The 19,990-nt window shown below is 44.0% G+C and overlaps 1 protein-coding gene, 1 long non-coding RNA gene and 1 pseudogene across 2 annotated transcripts in view; 1 reads left to right on the top strand and 2 right to left on the bottom strand.

The window, feature by feature from the left end:
• The window catches only part of LOC131759999 (uncharacterized), a 77,017-nt gene extending 72,850 nt beyond the window's left edge, over nucleotides 1-4,167 (bottom strand). The window contains exon 1 of the long non-coding RNA XR_010841250.1: nucleotides 4,037-4,167. This is a non-coding gene — a long non-coding RNA (uncharacterized lncRNA). The remainder of the gene's footprint in view (nucleotides 1-4,036) is intronic.
• Nucleotides 4,168-4,204: 37 nt separating this feature from the next.
• NUP160 (nucleoporin 160) overlaps nucleotides 4,205-19,990 on the top strand; it is a 55,357-nt gene continuing 39,571 nt past the window's right edge. The window contains exons 1-9 of the mRNA XM_059069568.2: nucleotides 4,205-4,327; nucleotides 4,604-4,715; nucleotides 8,767-8,977; nucleotides 9,581-9,803; nucleotides 11,126-11,204; nucleotides 12,095-12,209; nucleotides 13,168-13,326; nucleotides 18,493-18,570; nucleotides 18,854-18,951. Coding sequence (XP_058925551.1) covers nucleotides 4,225-4,327; nucleotides 4,604-4,715; nucleotides 8,767-8,977; nucleotides 9,581-9,803; nucleotides 11,126-11,204; nucleotides 12,095-12,209; nucleotides 13,168-13,326; nucleotides 18,493-18,570; nucleotides 18,854-18,951 — 1,178 coding nt within the window. The 5' untranslated portion in view covers nucleotides 4,205-4,224. The remainder of the gene's footprint in view (nucleotides 4,328-4,603; nucleotides 4,716-8,766; nucleotides 8,978-9,580; nucleotides 9,804-11,125; nucleotides 11,205-12,094; nucleotides 12,210-13,167; nucleotides 13,327-18,492; nucleotides 18,571-18,853; nucleotides 18,952-19,990) is intronic.
• Nucleotides 19,511-19,866, bottom strand: LOC136794463 (large ribosomal subunit protein eL30 pseudogene; annotated as a pseudogene).

Genomic DNA, 19,990 nt, shown 5'->3' with positions numbered 1-19,990 from the left:
GGGTGACTCTGAAGTCAATTTTGACTCAGGGAGGACATGCCCGTCCTCAATCCCAGGAAGCATTCTGAGTCTTGAAATTAAAGAGAGATGAAGGTGAAGACCCAGCCTGTCTCCGACTTTTAGGCCTGTGGCCTAAAAGTGGTCAGACCCTAGAGCTTTAGTGTCAGGAAGAGAGCTTGAAGGTCAATAAGTACGTCACCCTCCTCTAAGAAACTGATGCAGAGATCCTGGGGGACTTTCCAAGTGAAAAGAGGTTAGCTAAGACAGAGCTAGACCTTGAACCCCAGTCTTCTAACGCCCGGCTGATGTTCTTTCCAATACTGCATCATCAATTTTGGAATTTAGGAAAGATCCTCGCCTGAACTCTTTCCAACTTCTTTTTCCCTGTTGGTTCCCAGCTGGCCACCCATCCTTAGACAAGAGGTGATGTGGGACTGTCCCCTGCAGGATTCCCTGAGGAAACACTCTGAGGCAGAGATCTGCACGCAGGAGGTTTGCTGGAGGGTGCGCTCAGGACGAGCACTTCGCAGGGACTGAGCGAGGCGCGACTGGTTAGAAAGAGACGTTGAAGCCTCTGATGACCGCGCTCAGTGCTCTGGAGCTGAACGGTCCTTCACAGCTGTTCTAGATCCAGGCAAGGGGGCGGGACCTTCAGATTTTCCACACTGACCACTCAATGGATGCAGGGGGCATAAGCACAGGCAAGGCAGCTACAAGCAAAAAGAACAGTGAGCTCACATCAGGGTGTTGGCAGGGTTCCACTCCTTTCTGGAGACTTCAGGGGAGAACCTGTGTCTGTGCTTTTTTTCCAGCTTCGAGAGGCTGATCACATTCCTTGCTCATGGCCCTCTTTCTCCATCTTTACATGCCAGCCATTTCATATAACTCTAACCTTTCTTCTGTCCTCACACCTCTCTCCTTCTGACTTCAGCAGGGAAGTGTTCTCTCCCTTCAAGGACTATGTGATGAGACAGGGCCCACCTGCAGGGCCCAGGCTCATCTTTCCACCTCTAGATCCTTACCGTACTCACATGTAGTACAAAGTCCCTTTTGCCAGGTAAGGTCACAGGTTCCAGGGATTAGGAAGTAGACATCTTGGGGGGGGGGATAATTCTGCCTATCACAATCTGGATTATATATTTTTTGCAAGAATACTTTATATGTTCATATCAGCATTATTCATAATAGCCAAAAAGTGGAAATAACCCAAATGCCCAGCCACTGATGTATATATATGTGTGTATATGTGTGTGTGTGTGTGTGTGTGTGTGTGTGTGTGTGTGTAGTACAGGCAAATCTATAGAAACATAAGTAGGTTAGTAGTTTCCAAGGGCTGAGGACAGTGGAATGGTCAGTGACTTTTAGGGTGATAAAAATGTTCCTAAATTAGATTGTGGTGACGGTTACACAACTATGTGAATATACAAAAATCACTGAATTGACTGCACAGTTTAGAGGAGGGGATTTTATGGTATGTGAATACTATCTGAAGAAAGTTGTTTAAAACTGCCTTACAGGGGCTTCCCTGGTGGCGCAGTGGTTGAGGGTCCGCCTGCCGATGCAGGGGACACGGGTTTGTGCCCCGGTCCAGGAAGATCCCACATGCCGCAGAGCGGCTGGGCCCGTGAGCCATGGTCACTGAGCCTGTGCTCCGCAACGGGAGAGGCCACAACAGTGAGAGGCCTGCGTACCGCAAGAAAAAAAAAAAACAAAAAACTGCCTTACAGGGAACTCCCTGGTGGTCCAGTGGTTGGGACTCCTCACTTTCACTGACGAGGGCCCAGGTTCAATCCTTGGTTGGGGAACTAAGATCTCGCAAGCCACAAAGTGTGGCCAAAAAAGCCTTACAGGTGATGTTGTATCCTTCATTTTATAGCACACCAGGAGGCACCTTATATCTGGTCGTCCTTATCAGTGAGTAATGCTAAGATTGAACTCTGGGTTAAGGTGACGACAACTGATGGAAATTATATTTTTAACAAGTGCTTTAGAAAAGCTATCTACCTTACAAGGATACTGCTGCTTTACAAGGATGCCATGAGAATGAAATTAGAATGTGACACGATTAGTAAATCATACATATGGTGGGTAAAAAAAATACCTCCCCCGCCAAAAGATGTCCACATCCTAACCCCTGGAACCTGTGAATATGTTACCTTACATGGCAAAAGGTACCTTGCAGATGTGATTAACTTTAAGTATCTAGAGATGGGGAGATTACTCTGGATTATCTCGGTGAGCTCAACCTAATTACATGAGTCCTTAAACGCAGAGAACCCTTCCCTGAGATCAGAGAGAGATATGACACTGCTGGCTTTGAAGATGAAAGAAGGGGGCCACGAGCCAAGGAATTTGTTGGCCTCTAGAATCTGGAAAAGAAATGGAAAGAGGTTCTCCTTTACAGTCTCCAGAAAGAATACAGCCGTACAGACACCATGATATTAGCCCCATAAGACCTGTATTGGACTTCTACGGAACCGTGAGCTAACAGTATCGTTTAAGCCACTAAATCTACAGTAATTTGTTCTAGCAACAATAGAAAATTCATACGATAAAGCACACAGAACTCTAATAAGAAGACATCACAAGTGAAATAGTTCAATATGGTAAAACCCAAATTTCCCCAACCCATGGATAAAAGCACAGTTACATTAAAAATGTGAACAAAGGGCTTCCCTGGTGGCACAGTGGCTAAGAATCTGCCTGCCAATGCAGGAGACACGGGTTCGAGCCCTGCACCGGGAAGATCCCACATGCCAGAGCAACTAAGCCCATGCGCCACAACTACTGAGCCTGCGCACCTAGAGCCTATGCTCCGCAACAAGAGAAGCCACCGCAATGAGAAGCCCGCGCACCACAGCAAAGAGGAGACCCTGCTCGCCACAACTAGAGAAAGCCCGCGCACAGCAACAAAGACCCAACGCAGCCAAAAATAAATTTTAAAAAAACCACATCAGTATGGAGTTTCCTTAAAAAACTAAAAATAGAACTACCATATGACCCAGTAATCCCACTACTGGGCATATACCCTGAGAAGACCACAATTCAAAGAGACACATGCACCCCAATGTTCATTGCAGCACTATTTACAATAGCCAGGTCATGGAAGCAACATAAGTGTCTATCAACAGATGAATGGATACAGAAGATGTGGCACATATAGACAATGGAATATTACCCAGCCATAAAAAGAAACGAAATTGAGTTATTTGTAGTGAGGTGGATGGACCTAGAGTCTGTCATACAGAGTGAAGTAAGTCAGAAAGAGAGAAACAAATACTGTATGCTAACTCACATATATGGAATTTTTAAAAAAGTGAACCTAGTTGCAGGGCAGGATTAAAGACGTAGACATAGAGAATGGACTTGAGGACACTAGGTGTGAGGAGGAAGCTGGGGCAAAGTGAGAGTAGCATCAACATATATACACTACCACATGTAAAACAGATGGCTAATGGGAAGCAGCAGCATAGCACAGGGAGATCAGCTTGGTGCTTTCTGACCACCTAGAGGGGTGGGATAAGGAGGGAAAGGAGACGCAAGAGGCAGGGGATATGGGGACCCATGTATGCATATGGCTGATTCACTTTGCTGTACAACAGAAACACAGTACTGTGAAGCAATTATACTCCAATAAAGATATTTTAAAAACACGAATACAGTCTCTTGAAAAAATTCCAACATAAAAGGCCCCTCTGCCCTTCACTCCCTCTCCCCACTATCCCTACGGTCGCTTAAGAGTGAAGAAAAGGAGACAGGGTGGAGATTCACTGACTGACACAGCGACGCAGGGAGAGGTGACCGCAAGCTAGGAATCCAGCAGAGGGCGCCCATCTGCGGGCCTCCCCAGACCTCGACCCTCGCCGGAGACTGGGCCCCGCTGCCCTGGCCGGCGTTTTTCAAATGGAAACAAACCCGGTCCCGCCCCCTGCCCTGAGGCCGCCGGGAAAATGGCGCAGCGCCTTGGGGCTTCCTAGCAGGCCACGCAAAGGTTCCCGCAGGTAGAGTCTGCAGGCTTCCCCTACCCGCTTCTCACCTGGTTTCCTCCCTGCCCACCCTGTCTCCAACTAACTCGGTGGGAGCCTCGCAACGCAGGGTCGGACCCGCGCTTAACCTCTGCCGGATTCTTCACCTGTCCGCATCTCCGCCCGCTCCGCCCCCGGAACTGACGACATCCGCCGGGTCCTGCTGGTATCCCGTCGGGCCTCGCGGTGGCGCGGGAAGATGGCGGCGGCGGCGGGAGCCATGGAACGGAGCTTCGTGGAGCTCAGCGGAGCTGAGCGCGAAAGGCCGAGGCACTTTCGGGAGTTCACAGTTTGCGGCATTGGTACGGCAGAATCCCAGTAGGGCGCGATCCTTCGCCCGATCCTTCGCCTCTGACTTCTCCCCTGGATCCCTAAATCTCTGACCCCCCGTTCATCCTTCTGAGCCCACATGGCTATAGCCCCGGAATCAGAGCTTCTTTAGTGTCTTACTTCTTCGTCTTTTCTTCCCCTTCTTTTTGTATGAATTGTCAGTCCGTCACCCTCTGCTTTCTCAGCACCCTCAGTGCGTGTCATTCCCAGAGAACCACCTGTGCAGGCTGACCACTTTAATTTTGCAGGAACTGCAAATTCCGTGGCCGGAGCCGTGAAATACGGTGAGAGCGCGGGAGGCTTCTATTATGTGGAAAGTGGCAAGTTGTTCTCCGTCACCAGAAACAGGTTCATTCATTGGTAAGTGCTGTGTTTGTCAAACCCCCTGAAAGGTCGGGTTGTTTGGCGGCTGAATTTTCGCGGCTGTTCTCAAGGTGTCATTTATTCTCCGAAGTGGTTATCGACAGGAAAAGAGAAAGACTGTTTTCTATTCATATGTGAATCAGTGGAAAATTAAGGAGACCCAGAGTTCTAGAAGAGGTACCCTCCCAGGCAGCACTAAAAGCAGAAGAAATGTAGCTTAGGGGTTAAAGCCCCAAAGACCAGTTTTAAACATGAACCCATTCGGTTTTTATAGTGCTTTACAGCTTCCATCATTCTACAAATGTATTTGAGCCTTGATATGTCAGGCACTGCTAGGTGTGCTGGGGGTGAAGTGAGGAACAAAAACAATCACCATTTTCATCATGCAAGATGTAGCAGTGTAAGAATAGATGTGGACCCACCTTTCATGGGGCAGTTTTGTGAAGGGGGAAGACATTATATAGCTAATGACCACATTTATAAATACACATTTTTCATATTTGCCTCGGAGGAAAAGTATAGGGGCTTTGAGGGGCTAATGGGAGTACCAAATATTATTGGTGGTGCTGGGAAGGCCTAAAGCAAGTCACATTTAAACTGAGATCTGAAGGATGAAAGGTTAGCCAGGCAAGGAGTTGAGGGAGAGAGCAGTTCAGCAAGTGGGATCACCGTGCACGAAATCCATGAGGTGGAAAGAACGCGACAGGTTTGAGGAACTGACTGAAGGTCTGTGTGGCTTAGGTGCAAATGGGCAAAATGGAAAATGATGTGAGAGATGCTAAGACTAGGGAGGTAGGCAGGACTCAGATCAGGAAGGACCCTCAGGGCCTTTTTAAGGATTTTGGATTTTATCCTGAGTACATTGAGCAAATCATTGATGGGTTTTAAAGGATTTACTAAAATGATCAAAATCACATTTTAAAACAATCAGGCTACTTTGTGGAAAGTAGATTTGGGTTGGATGGGTACAATACAAAAGAACAACTTGCTGATATGATGGACCAGGTAAGATGTTAGTGACTCAGTTGTGGGAGTGGCTAGGAAAAGAGAGATACATGGATTCAAGATACACTTAGAAGTTAGCTTCGGCCGTCCCTGGTGGCGCAGTGGTTGAGAATCCGCCTGCCGATGCAGGGGACACGGGTTCGTGCCCTGGTCCGGCAAGATCCCACACACTGCGGAGCGGCTGGGCCCGTGAGCCATGGCTGCTGGGCCTGCGCGTCCGGAACCTGTGCTCCGCAACGGGAGAGGCCACAACAGTGAGAGGCCCACCAAAAAAAAAAAAAAGAAAATGTTAGCTTCATTTGGACCTGGAGATAGGTTAAATCTGAGGTGAGTGAGGGGTGGTAAGGGAAAAGGAGGGAGCAAGGACAAGTCCCTGTTTTCTAGTGTGACTAACCAAATATTGGGTGGAGGGGTTGCCATCTAATGAGATACGGAAGATGGGTTTTGGAGAGATGTAAATAATTCTTTTAGAGGTACTATTGAAGTATCTGTGTAGTAGCTCTTTAGCAATGTCAAATAGACGTTGAAATTTATAGGCCCAGAAGGAAGACCTGTGTTAAAAGATGCATATCTCATTTATAAAAGAAATATTTATGAGGGAGCTCCCTGGCAGTCCAGTGGCTAGGACTCGGCGCTTTCACTGCTGTGGGCCGAAGTTCAATCCCTGGTCCGGGAACTAAGATCCCACCAGCTGCTCAGCGCGGCCAAAAAAAGAAAAGAAATATTTTTGAGTGCCTAATATGTTCCAGTCAACGTTTAGGGACTGAGGACATAGCAGGGAGCAAAGCAGGCAGTCCCTGCTCTTGTGGAGGGAGCAGATCAACAACAATAACCAAAAATGCCAAGGAAATATAATTCGTCAGGTAATAATTGGGAGAGAGAAGAGGGAAGGGCAAGTATTATTTTTAATATTTCACACAAGGGAGTCCGGCAAGACCCAGTGATAAGTTGACACTTGAGCAGAGGAAGTAAGGATATCTGAGGGATGTGATTTCAGGGAGAGCCTTCCAAGAAAAAGGAACAAAAAGTGCAAAAACCCTGAGTCAGCAGCTTGTGTGTTGTTTTCAAAGAATGGCAAAGGGCTAGGAGTCTGCAGCTGAGTGAACAAAGGATAGAGGAATAAGGTAGCCAAGAGCCAGATTAAGGCCTTGTCGGTTATTTTAAGGCTTTGACTTTTACTCTTACTCTGAGTGAGATCAGAGGTCTTTAAGTGAAGAAATGGCTTGGTCTAAGTTGTGTTGTGTTATTGGTTGTTTTTTTTTTTTTTGCGGTACGCGGGCCTCTCACGGTTGCGGCCTCTCCCGCTGCGGAGCACAGGCTCCGGACGCGCAGGCTCAGCGGCCATGGCTCACGGGCCCAGCTGCTCCGCGGCACGTGGGATCTTCCCGGACCGGGGCACGAACCCGTATTCCCTGCATCAGCAGGCGGACTCTCAACCACTGCGCCACCAGGGAAGCCCCCTAAGTTGTGTTTTTAAAAGGTTGCTTGGCTGCTGTGTTGAGAACAGAGTGTAATAGGAAAGGGTGGGAGCAGGGAGACCAGTTAGAGGTTGGTGCCACAATCCAGACAAAAAATGGTGGTGGTTTAGGCTGAGGTTGTTATTGTTAGAGGCAGTGAGAAATGTTGATTGTGGATATGGTTTTTTTTTTGGAGGGTGGCGCTTGTGCTGTGTTGGTTCTTCGTTGCCGCGCACGGGCTTTCTCTAGTTGTAGCAAGAAGGGGCTACTCTTCGTTGCAGTGTGCGGGCTTCTCCTTGCGGTGGTTTCTCTTGCAGAGCACGGGCTCTAGGCGTGTGGGCTTAGTCGCTCTGCGGCATGTGGGTTCTTCCCAGACCAGGGCTCGAACCCATGTCCCCTGCGTTGGTAGGCAGATTCTTAACCACTGCGCCACCAGGGAGGCCCCTGTGGATATGTTTTTAAAGTGATTTTATTAGAATTTACTATTAGGGGCTTCCCTGGTGGCGAAGTGGTTGAGAGTCCACCTGCCGATGTAGGGGACACGGGTTCGTGCCCTGGTCCGGGAAGATCCCACGTGCCGCGGGGTGGCTGGGCCCGTGAGCCATGGCCACTGAGCCTGCGCGTCCGGAGCCTGTGCTCCACACGGGAGAGGCCACAACAGTGAGAGGCCTGCGTACCGCAAAAAAAAAAAAAAAAGAATTTACTATTAGATCAGATGTACGGTATATAGAAAGAGGAGATTCAATGGTGACCCCCAGATTTTTGGCTTGAATAACTAGAAGTTATAGAGATGTCATTAATGAGTTGGAAAAGAGTGCAGGTGTTTTTGTTTCTTTGTCTTTCAGGTTTGCTGTGTCCTCGAATTCTGTTTTGGTCAGGTTTAGTTTGAGATCCCTGTTAGATATACAAGTAGAAGTGTTGAGGCAGTAGTCAGGAGGTCATTGGAGAGTTTGGGCTGAATAAGGTACAGAGTTAGGAATTGTAGGCATTCAATGGCATTTAAAGCTGTTCTATCAAAGGAGATCATCTAGAGAATGGATTCGAGTAGGGTGGTAGATGAGGTGATGGCAAGTTAGGGCAGTCCCAGAATAGTGCTTTCTATGGTTCCAAAGCTACCACATGGCAGAGTTGTGCCTCAAGAAGAGTCTTCCCTGCATCCTAGTAGGAGGAAGCTATAGAAAGGGAAATACCCACATATATAAGGTCACTGTGGTTTGACTCTGTAGTAACATATGTAGAGGCCACATTGCACTGTAAGTAATGAGGGTGTGTGGTGTGAATTTTCATTATAGTGGAGTTTAATTGCTTTGAATATTGTTTTTAAAAAATGTTCTATGAAGTTTGGAAATGCCTCCATTTAACAGAGAATCATACAATAAGATTTGAATTTTATATAGTGCTGTGTTTTGTAGACTGTATAATGTGGTGCTTTGGAATGTCAAAATTGGTCTGAGTTTGTTTATCCAAAATTTTCATATTGGGAGAGTTCACCTGGAAATTATTGCCATAAATTTCGATGCAACAATCAGAAAGAAAAGCATAAACTTTTTTTTTTTTTTTTAACAAATGTCTCTTCACTTTAATAGGAAGACCTCTGGAGATACATTGGAGCTGGTGGAAGAGTCACTGGACATAAATCTGTTAAATAATGCAGTTCGCCTCAAATTCCAAAATTGCATCCTCTTACCCGGAGGGGTTCATGTCTCTGAGACTCAGAATCATGTAATAATCTTGATATTAACCAATCAAACAGTGCACAGGTTACTTTTACCACACCCTTCCCGGATGTTTAGGAGTGTAAGTTGGTTAAGTATAATATCCTTTAATTCCCAAGTTACTCTGACTGTCACAAATTTAGTAATAGAGCAATGTCCTTTGGAATTGAAGAATATTTGGATTCTTTGCTGGCCCTAACCAAGCATACTATCATAGTTATTATTTAAAATGATCACGTACATTTTAAGCTGCAAAAATAGTTTCATTAAAAAGAATAGCTTTGGGGACTTCCCTGGCAGTCCAGTGGTTAAGATTCCATGCTTCCACTTCAGGGGGCACGGGTTCCATCCCTGGTCTGGGAACTAAGATCCTGTATGCCGTGTGGTGCGGCCAAAAAAAAAAAGAATAGCTTTCTGGGAATTCCCTGGTGGTCCAGTGGTTAGGACTCCACACTTTCATTGCTGAGGGTGCAGGTTCGATCCCTGGTTGGGGAACTAAGATCCCGCAAGCCCCAGCCATAAATAAATAAATAAAGTGGAGAGCCATGATTTTAAAAAAAGAAAAAATAGCTTTCTTTTTAAGCTCAACAATTTTTTACTTTAAAAACTGATAGCGATTGGGAGGAACTGAGCAAAATCCAGTTTATTTTGGTTTAACAGATTTTTCTTTTTAATTACTCCACAGGAGTTGGTAATTGAAAGTCAGATGCAGTCAATATTCACTGACATTGGAAAAGTTGACTTCAGGGATCCTTGCAACTATCAGTTAATTCCAACAGTACCTGGACTCTCCCCTAATTCTACCATCTCGGCAGCCTGGCTTAGCAATGATGGGGAGGCTCTGTTTGCTCTACCATCTGCCTCTGGGGGGATCTTTGTCCTTAAACTACCTCCTCATGATGTACCTGGTAAGAATGGGAACTGAGCATGGATTTAATTTTAAACAAAGGAATACTGGCATTAAAACAGATGTTAGAAGTCCAAGGCCATCATCCAATGCAGGAATTGCTTCTATACTACCCTAAAATGGTCATTCATTATTGCTTGCATTTTGACTCCCTGATGCTTTACTGTTTTTTCCCCGAGAGGGCGGGATTTTATATAGTGAACGAGGAACTGTCCAGCTTGCTGGAGTGTGGGAAAACAGGTAACTGTAAGGTGACCTATTCTAAGGCCTTTAGTAGACATGAGTTGACTGGTTTTCTACCTTCACTTTGTGGTATTGTAACTAAAACAAGTTAACTGAAACAAGGAAGCTCAGTGCTGATACCCTGCTCCAAGTCACCACACCTCTTACCTGGATTATTGCATTTGCTTCCTAAATAGCTCCCCAGCTCTGTCCTTAGCCCTCTGCAGAAACTTCTCAGACTGACACCGATGCATTTAAAACCCACCGCGAGTCATGTCATTCCACTGCGCAAAGCCCTCGGGTTGGGGCTGTTCTTCATCTCACTCTGAATAAACCCAGAGTCTTACTGTGACGCCCCACTGCCTCTCTAACCTCATCGTCTCATTCTTTCCCCCCTCCTCTGAACCGGCCACGTGCCTTCTTGCAATTCCTTGAATATACCAGGTACCCCTACGTCAGGGCTTTGGCGGGGCTAGTCTCCCAGCTACCAGTGTGGCTCATTCCCTCAACTCCTTTAGGTTCTTACTCAGTGTCAGCTCAGTGAGTGACCTGACCACCTTTTAAAAATTGTAACACAATTTCAACAATAACACAATTGTACACATGGACCCCATCCCTGTTCACTATACCGTCTCTATGTTTTATTTTTCTCCGCTCTTTACATTCTACTTAATTTGTTAACTGTCTCTGCTTCTCCCTTCCTGCCAATGGAATGTAAGTTCCATGAGGACAGGAGTGTTTTAATTTGTTTTATTTACTGCCGCATCTCTAGCACCTCGCGCTGTGCCTAGCACATGAAAGGTACTCGGTGTTTGTTTGGAAAGAATGAAACGCCGCTTCTGAGCAGCAATATGGGTTACTGTTTGTAAACGGCAAAAATTTCCCCTAGGAATATAAAAATGCTGTTGTTATTGTTCCCATAATGATTCAAACTATTTTAGGTGTGGTATATGTGGAAAGGTATAGCCTAAGACTTCCTTAGTATAGAAATGTAGAAGCCTGTCACCTGTTATAAATTCCTTGCATCCTTCTTGCCTTTGGGCTTCACTAAGTATGATCAAGAGGTGCGTTGGATATCATTGGTCTGTTTTCAATCTGTAGGGATGGTGTCAGTTGTGGAGCTGAAACAGAGTTCAGTAATGCAGCGATTGCTTACAGGCTGGATGCCAGCAGTTATCAGGTGAGTGGTCTCTGGTCGGTAAATCGTAGGGCCCAAGAACTTCATCTTTTGCCCTGGTCAACACCTGGTAGTGCTTCCAGTCTGACTCCAAGGCAAATAAATCTTATACTGGAAAGGAGAAGGGTCTACGCAACGTTACATTCCATCTGAGAAGACCTGCTCTCCAGAGCCCACTTCATTTGGGACTTGACACTTTGACAATAGAAACTGGCTTACTATACTTCTCACAATATCCAGTTTAGTGCTCTGCCCTGACTTACCAAATCCAATTTTGTGTAATATTAGAAGCAGAAATTTTGATGGTTAGAACAGTATTCCATTGATATCTAGAGCTTTTTAAAATTTATCAGAATAATGGACATAAATCAAATAGAAAATGTAGTTATCTTTTTTTTTTTAATTAATATGTTTATTTTTGGCTGCATTGGGTCTTCGTCGCCACACGCTGGCTTTCTCTAGCTGCGGCGAGCGGGGGCTGCTCTTCGTTGCAGTGCACGGGCTTCTCATCGCAGTGGCTTTTCTTGTTGCAGAGCACAGCTCTAGGCACGTGGGCTTCAGTAGTTGCGGCGCACAGGCTCAGTAGTTGTGGCACACAGGCTCTAGAGAGCAGGCTCAGTAGTTGTGGCGCACGGGCCTAGTTGCTCCGCGGCATGTGGGATCTTCCCAGACCAGGGCTCGAACTCATGTCCCCCTGCATTGGCAGGCGGATTCTTAACCACTGCGCCACCAGGGAAGCCCAGAAAATGTAGTCATCTTATACCAGCCTATAAACTCTTTTCCTTCTGTTAAGAATGTGCATTTATAATTTTATTTTATCTCTTAAATTGCAAATTCTAATGATCAGGTAATTTGTAACAGTAAAACTCTAAAACTTGGCCTTATGTTTTCAGAGGTGATCAGGGGCCTTCAGATCGTCCCCTGAGTCTTGCTGTTCATTGTGTCAAGCATGATGCCTTCATCTTTGCTCTATGTCAAGATCATAAACTACGAATGTGGTCTTATAAGGTAAACGCTACATTTATAGTTACTGCAAGTTAAAATAGGATTGCAAATTGTAAGGGAATTGAAATAAATCTTGCTTCTCATAATATGACCAGATCTCTTAGTTTGGAAATTATGGGGCATTTCCAGATTCAGACAATTTCATTTAGCTTTATTTTTCATACATCTCTCCCCTAACTTTTTATATTTTTATTTTGAAAATTATGAGTCCTGCAGAAACATTGAAGTGATACAGAGTATACTCTTCACTTCAGAACAAATGGTTTTTTTGGGGTTTTTTTGGTTTTTTTTTTTTTTGCGGTACGCGGGCCTCTCACTGTCGCGGCCTCTCCTGTTGCAGAGCACAGGCTCCGGACCCGCAGGCCCAGCAGCTCCAGGGCATGTGGGATCTTCCCGGACCGGGGCACGAACCCGTGTCCCCTGCATCGGCAGGCGGACTCTTAACCACTGCGCCACCAGGGAAGCCCCCAAATGTATTTTTTAAATGCAAGTTGGTAAAATAGTTTTCAACGTTCGCAAACAAAACAGCTGATGATTTTATCTATCAGACTAATGAGATATTTTCATCTCAGCCCTTTAAAAAAAAAACCTTAGGGCCCTTCAGATAAATTAGATAGAGCGCTAGATATAATGAATGTGCATTCTTTATTTTTTTTTATTTTTTTATTTTTATTTTTTTTTTTTGTGGTATGTGGGCCTCACTGTTGTGGCCTCTTCCGTTGCGGAGCACAGGCTCCAGACGTGCAGGCTCAGCGGCCATGGCCCACAGGCCCAGCCACTCCGCGGCATGTGGGATCTTCCCAGACCGGGGCACGAACCCGTGTCCCCTGCATCGGCAGGCGGACTCTCAACCATTGCGCCACCAGGGAAGCCCGAATGTGCATTCTTTAAAAAGGGAAGGAGTTTGTTTTTCTATCCTGAATATTCCTTAATACTACTTACTAAATGTTTTCTTGGGCAGGACCAAATGTGCCTGATGGTAACTGACATGCTAGAGTATGTCCCTGTGAATAAAGATCTTCGGCTCACTGCTGGGACTGGACACAAATTACGACTTGCCTATACCCCTTCCTTGGGACTCTGCCTAGGGATATACATGCATGCACCAAAGCGAGGACAGGTATGAAACAAATAAGACACGTATCAAGTTATTCTGTATATACTGGTATGGGGAAGTAGCTATAGACTCATTGAGTCTATTTGAGCTCTTCACACCAACCTAGATGTATCTTGTGTTGTTTCCGCGGAGATGGTAGGTTTTGTGATAATATGTGAATTAAAAGATCTTGAAGGAAAAGTCAGGATGAAAGGGAGTAGAGAGTTTAAAGGAATATGGAAGGAAAAGTTAACCAAAACTAAGCAAGAAAGAGCCAATTTGAAAGTCTGGGTGAAAAAATGGAGTTGTGAAAGGGATGTAGGTGTTATTAAGAGGTACAGGGGAAGTTAATTTTTAGAAATAATTTTGCTCATCATCTAAACACTAGATATTGTATGTCAAGGAGGTATATAGGATACAATACAATGGTATAATGATATAATAAACAGCCACAGGAATTCCCTGGCATTCCAGGGGTTAGGACTCTAAGCGTCCAGTGCCAGGGGCCTGGGTTCAAGGGGGAGCTAAGATCCCTCAAGCTGCGTGGCCAAATAAATCAATAAACAGCCGCTTGTTGGGTATTGTGTGTTTGGCATGTTGCCAGGCCCTTTATGTACATTAATAGCAAACGCTTGGGCTGTGCTTATCACTCACACACTACACATACTGTCCATTTAATCTTCATAACATTCCAGTGAGGCAGGGTCTGTCCTCCTCACTCTGCGGGAGCCCTGAGTCCCCGTGCTGGGTGCTGCTCTGCTTGGTGCCCTCCTCACTGCTGTTGGGCTCTGATATCCCACTCCAGGTTGCCCTCCCACATGGATGCCCTCCTCACCCTCCTGGGGCCCTGACCCTGTTCTAGTTCCCCCCCCCCCCCATGCAGTGGACACCCTTCTCACCTACTTGGGCTCTAGTCCCCAGTGCAGGCTGCTACTCTCTGTGGACACTCCTCACCCCGCTTGAGTTTCCACCCTGCCCCAGCCCTTCCGTATATGCGGACACCCTCTCAACCTGCTCCTGCGCCTCACCCTAAGCCAGGCTGCTCCCAAATATGAAGACTCTTCTGTGTTCTTGGGTTCTTGATTCGCTCTGCAATCCCCTCCTTGGGCTCATAATTTGTGAGAACGGCCCACATAACTCAGGGAAGCACTCACGCACAGTTACTAGTTGATCGTGTGATCAGGGATGAAGAGGTATGTAGGGCACGGTCCAGAAGGGTCTCACGGTGTTGAGGTGCACCACCCTCCCAACACATGGCTGTGTGCACCAACCTGGAGGCTCTCCAAATCCCATACCTTAAGGAGTTTTAAGGAGGCCTCATCACATAGGCATGATGGGTTACTAATTCAATTTCTGGCCTCTCTTCACTTTCCAGAGGATGGGAGTTAGGGCTGAAAGTTTCAGGCTTTTAATTAGACTTGATCTTTCTGGTGACTAGCCCCCATCCCGAAGCTATCCAGGAGTCACCTCATTAGAACAAAAAGTGTTCCCATAACCCAGGATATTCAAAGGAATTTAGGAGCTCTGTGTCAGGAACCAGGGTCAAAGATTAAATATTAGAACAAAAGATGCTCCTAGCACCTCTATCACTCAGGAGATTGCAGGAGTTTTAGGAGCTCAGTGTCAGGAGCCAGAACCAAAGACCAATATATATATTTATTATTACTTCACAGATTTTGATAGAGGTTTATTGACTCTAGATCATATTGGAAAGAATTGCCATCTTGGCAATATTAAGGCTTTTGGTTCATGAGCATGGGATGCTTTTCCATTTATTTAGATTGTATTTAACTTTTTTAGCAATGTTTTATAATTTTCATAGTATAAGTTTTGCAAGGTTTCTTTAATCAGTTTATTTGTATGTATTTTATTCCTTTTGATACTATAGTAAATGAAATTTCTTAATTTCATTTCAGATTGCTCATTGCAGGTTTATAGAAATACAATTCATTTTTTTATATCAATCTTGTATCCTGTAACCCTACTGAACTCTTACTAGTTTTACTAGTGTTATAGTGGAATTCTTGGGACTTCCTATTTATAGGACCATATCATCTGCAAATAAAGATAGTTTTACTGCTTCCTTTCCGATCTGGGTGCCTTTTTTTTTTTTTTTTCCCTTAAATTGCCTTGGATAGATCCTCCAGTACAATGTTGAATAGAAGTGACAAGAGTTGTCTTGTTCCTGATTTAAGAGAGAAAGTTTTTAGTCTTTCACCATTGAGCGTGATGTTATCTGAATTTCTCATAATGCCTTTTGTCATGTTGAGAAGTTACTTTCTATTCCTAGCTTGTTGAGTGTTCTATTAATGAAAGAGTATTCAGTTTGGTACCACTGCCTCGATTCACATTGACACCAATAATTTTACCTACTGTTGCTTTTGCATTATCAGTGCAAATATTAACACAGTGAAAAGGGCAAATGATGTAGTATTATTATGAAAAGTGTTTTGACCTCACTGATCCCCTGAAACCGTCTTAGGGACCTCTAGGAATCTATGGACCATATTTGGAGAACCACTGCTCTAAACAGTAAACCGAGATTGAATATGCTATTCTAGGAGTGGTATCAAACTGAGCTGAGCTATTACCTCCTTTGGTTTGAGCATTATGGTTCTATTAATAAAGCCTTAAATCAGATACACTTTGAGCAGCCATGTAACACAGTTGTGCCTATTCAGAGTATAATGAAGTTGAGGTCTTTTTTCTTTTCCTTCTTTTTTTGAACAAAAACTGCTCTTCTGCATGTTTTTTTTCTCCCTAATCTGCACATTTGAAGGTTTTATTTTTAATCTCTGTAATATTTTACACCCATTCCAATTTTTTAAAATAAATTTATTTATTTTTGGCTGTGTTGGGTCTTCGTTGCTGTACGCAGGCTTTCTCTAGTTGTGGTGAGCGGGGCTACTCTTCGTTGCGGTGCACGGGCTTCTCATTGCGGTGGCTTCTCTTGTTGCGGAGCATGGGCTCTAGGGTGCATGGGCTTCAGTAGTTGTGGCTCGCAGGCTCTAGAGCGCAGGCTTAGTAGCTGTGGTGCACAGGCTTAGTTGCTCCGTGGTATGTGGGATCTTTCGGGACCAGGGCTTGAACCCACGTCCCTTGCATCGGCAGGCGGATTCTTAACCACTGCGCCACCAGGCAAGCCCTACACCCATTCCTGTTAATTTCATTTGTTTCTTCTTGGTTTTCTTTTCGTTCTTTGGGTTCTAATTCTGTTAATAAGTGCATTAATTTAATCATTTCCAGCATCATGTCCTCAGTGTTATAAATATGCTGTCTGTATTTCCATCTAGGACACTAATAAAAATCTCAAACAGAAGTCCTGTAGACCTATGGTGTGGTCTGTGGAATGGTCCTGGGCCACAAATTATTTGTTACTGGATTGCAGTAAGATAGATAAATACAGAAAGTGAGAGAATGCGTTAGAAGCTTTTAGAGTGACATTGCCACAGACATTCAAGCTTTCTGTATTTCATAAAAGTATCAGTCTGAAACAGATTAGAAATTAAAGAAAAAAAAACCACTGTTCCTTTCCACAGATAGTTTGAGAAGCACTGCACTAGACCAGCATTCTTCCAACTTTTTGGCTAGAATCTACAATATTTTGCATTGCTACATAGTATATACATATGTATGTGGTGATGGGCATATAACAGAAAATAGTTTTCATGAAACATATTTACCTTTACCATGAGTGATGAACTGATAAACTCTGATACTTTGTTTCTTTTTCTTTTTTCTTTTCTTTCTTTTTTTTTTTTTTTTTTGTTTTCTTTCTTTTCTTTTTTTAATGCTGGTTGAGACCTCCTAAATTTGATTCATGTCCCACTAATGGGTTGAGATATGCAGCTTGTAAATTCAGCTCTGGGCTACAATGAATATGAGCATTACATATATTTCTCATATTTCATACACTCCTATTTTTCTCTCAAAAGGACTCTCACTGTATATTTTTCTTTTAGTACTTCCTTGTGAACAATTGATTGTGTTATAAGGATAGAATCTTCATAACTCTTATCAGTTTATAATACACTTTATCAAAAAATTATTTAAAATATTGTCCATCAAATATTATTTTTGAGTTTGACATTTTTTGTTTTGGCAATGGAGTTAAATACTAAACATTAATTATTTTATAGGGTTTTATTTTTAGTGAAGATTGACTAGAGTTGATTTGTATTGTGTGTATGTTTTAAGTTATTTTTGGTACTTTGGTAAAAATATAAACTTAAAAATAGGTTTCTCACCATAGTGAGATACCACCTCATACCCAAAAGGATAGCTACTATGGGGGAAAAAACAGAAATACCAAGTGTTGGAGAGGATGTGGAGACTTTGGAACCCTTGTGCATTACTGGTGGGAATTTAAAATGCTGCAGCCACTATGGGAAACGACATGGCAGTTCCCCAAAAAGTTAGTCATAGAATTTCCATAGGGTCGAGCAATTCCACTTCTGGGTATATACCCAAAAGAATTAAAGTAGGTTATTTAAGAGATATTTGTACACCCATGTTCATAGCAACAATATTCCCAGTAGCCAAAAAAGTGGAAGCAACCTAAGTCTTCATCGATGAAAGAATGGATAAATAAGATGTGGTATATACATAAAATGGAATATTATTCAACTTTACAAAGGAAGGAAATTCTGGGACTTCCCTGGTGGTCCAGTGGTTAAGACACTGCACTTCCAATGCAGGAGGCGCAGGTTCAATCCCTGGTCTGGGAACTAAGATCCTACATCCCACATGCCATGCGGCCGAAAAAAGAAAGGAAGGAAGGAAATTCTGACACGTGCTGCAACATGGATGAGCCTTGAGGATATTATGCTAAGTAAAAATACAGCCCCCAAAAGACAAATACTGTTAAGATTCCATTTTATAGCAGTCAAGGTCATAGTAGAATGCTGGTTGCCAGGGTCTGCGGGGAGGGGAAATGGGGAGTTATTTAATGAGCACAGGGTTTCTGTTCTGAAAAAAGTGAAAATAAGTTTTGGAGTTCAGTTGCACAACAATGTGAATATACTTAATACTGCTAATCTGTACACTTAAAAATAGTTAAGATGGTAAATTCTATATGTATTTTACCATACTTTTTTTAAAAAATTAGCTTCTGAATGCTAGTAAGTCTTGCATAGAAAAATAGCATGTTGGTTATTTCAAGTACTGAATTATCAACTTGTGTTTTAACAGTTCTGCATTTTCCAGTTGGTGAGCACTGAGAATAACCGCTATAGCCTAGATCACATTTCCTCACTCTTCACTTCTCAGGTAGGTTGAGTCATCCTTTGCATATCATAGAAGTACAGGAAAGAAACGTTGGCTACCTTAACTATGTTGTAATGGGATTGAAATCTTAAAATGGAATATTTAATGAAACTTCATGCAAAAAGTTTCATTTGGATTTTACCAGGTTCACGTGGTACTGTCTTTTGTTTTCATGCTTTTACCTCTCCTACTAATACAAGTTTAAGTCACCATAACTTAGTACCTTTTCTTTCTTGTTTTAACAAGAGTTTTTGTTTATTTGTTTCCCCCCTACATTTCCTTCTAGGAGACACTGATTGACTTTGCCTTAACCGCTGCGGATATCTGGGCCTTGTGGCATGATGCTGAGAACCAAACAGTTGTGAAATACATCAACTTTGAACAGTACGGGTCCCTCACCTCTGTCATCCTACCTTACCCCAAGCAAATTCATACTTAGAAAACAAGGAGAGCTTTTTATGTAGAACGAAAGTCAAATATTTGCATTTAAAGGATTCAGACCCGGGTTTGCCTATTTTCTGACATACCTTCTTTTTCATTTTTTGTTATTTCTTACCTTATGATTTTAGGACAAAATAAGGATTCTTAGAGTTGGAATGAGGTGAAGAAAATACCATCTTTTGGGGGATAGATAGCACATAACCAGAATACTTCTTTTTTTTTCTAAAACAAGCTCTGGCTGGGGTTTTTTTGGTTTGTTTTTTTTTTCTTTGGTTTTGTTTGTTTGTTTGTTTTTCGGTACTCAGGCCTCTCACTGTTGTGGCCTCTCCCGTTGCGGAGCACAGGCTCCGGACGCGCAGGCCCAGCGGCCACGGCTCACGGGCCCAGCCGCTCCGCGGCATGTGGGATCTTCCCGGACCAGGGCACGAACCCACATCCCCTGCATCGGCAGGTGGACCGTCAACCACTGTGCCACCAGGGAAGCCCCCGCTGGCTGGTTTTATTAAAGAAAAGTTGTGCGTGATTTACTTTTCACCAGTCTGTTCTGGCATGCTTCTAATGATATCAGAATCACCTGGATCAGTGATAGCCAGTGTGCATACTCTATAGTATTTTCCACACACTGTGCCCAGCTCAGTATTGTTGCCACTGTAGTGATGGATACATGGCACGATACTCTATTTCAGAATTCCCCAAGGCTGGGCAATTGTTGGCAAGGATGACCAGTTTCACTTGGCCTTGTCTGATCATTTTCTAAGTCTTCTTGTGCCCGAGCACATACTTTCCACTTTTCATAACAAGTTGGAGCCTAGAGTTGATCGACTCCAGCGATTTTTTGGTCTTCCTTGCGGGCACCATCTTCCTGCCTGAGGTGCAGGACACCCCCAACCGAGAGCAGCTGCCAAGATGGCCAGGGAGCGAGAAAGGCCCCAAATGCTTCTAACCTGTGCATTTTCTTTGTTTCTGTGCAAAGACTATTTCT

Source organism: Kogia breviceps, chromosome 7 (genome assembly GCF_026419965.1).
Source record: "Kogia breviceps isolate mKogBre1 chromosome 7, mKogBre1 haplotype 1, whole genome shotgun sequence".
NCBI lineage: Eukaryota > Metazoa > Chordata > Mammalia > Artiodactyla > Physeteridae > Kogia > Kogia breviceps.
The sequence above is the reverse complement of the archived record's forward strand: the minus strand, read 5'-3'. Positions and strand labels throughout refer to the sequence as shown.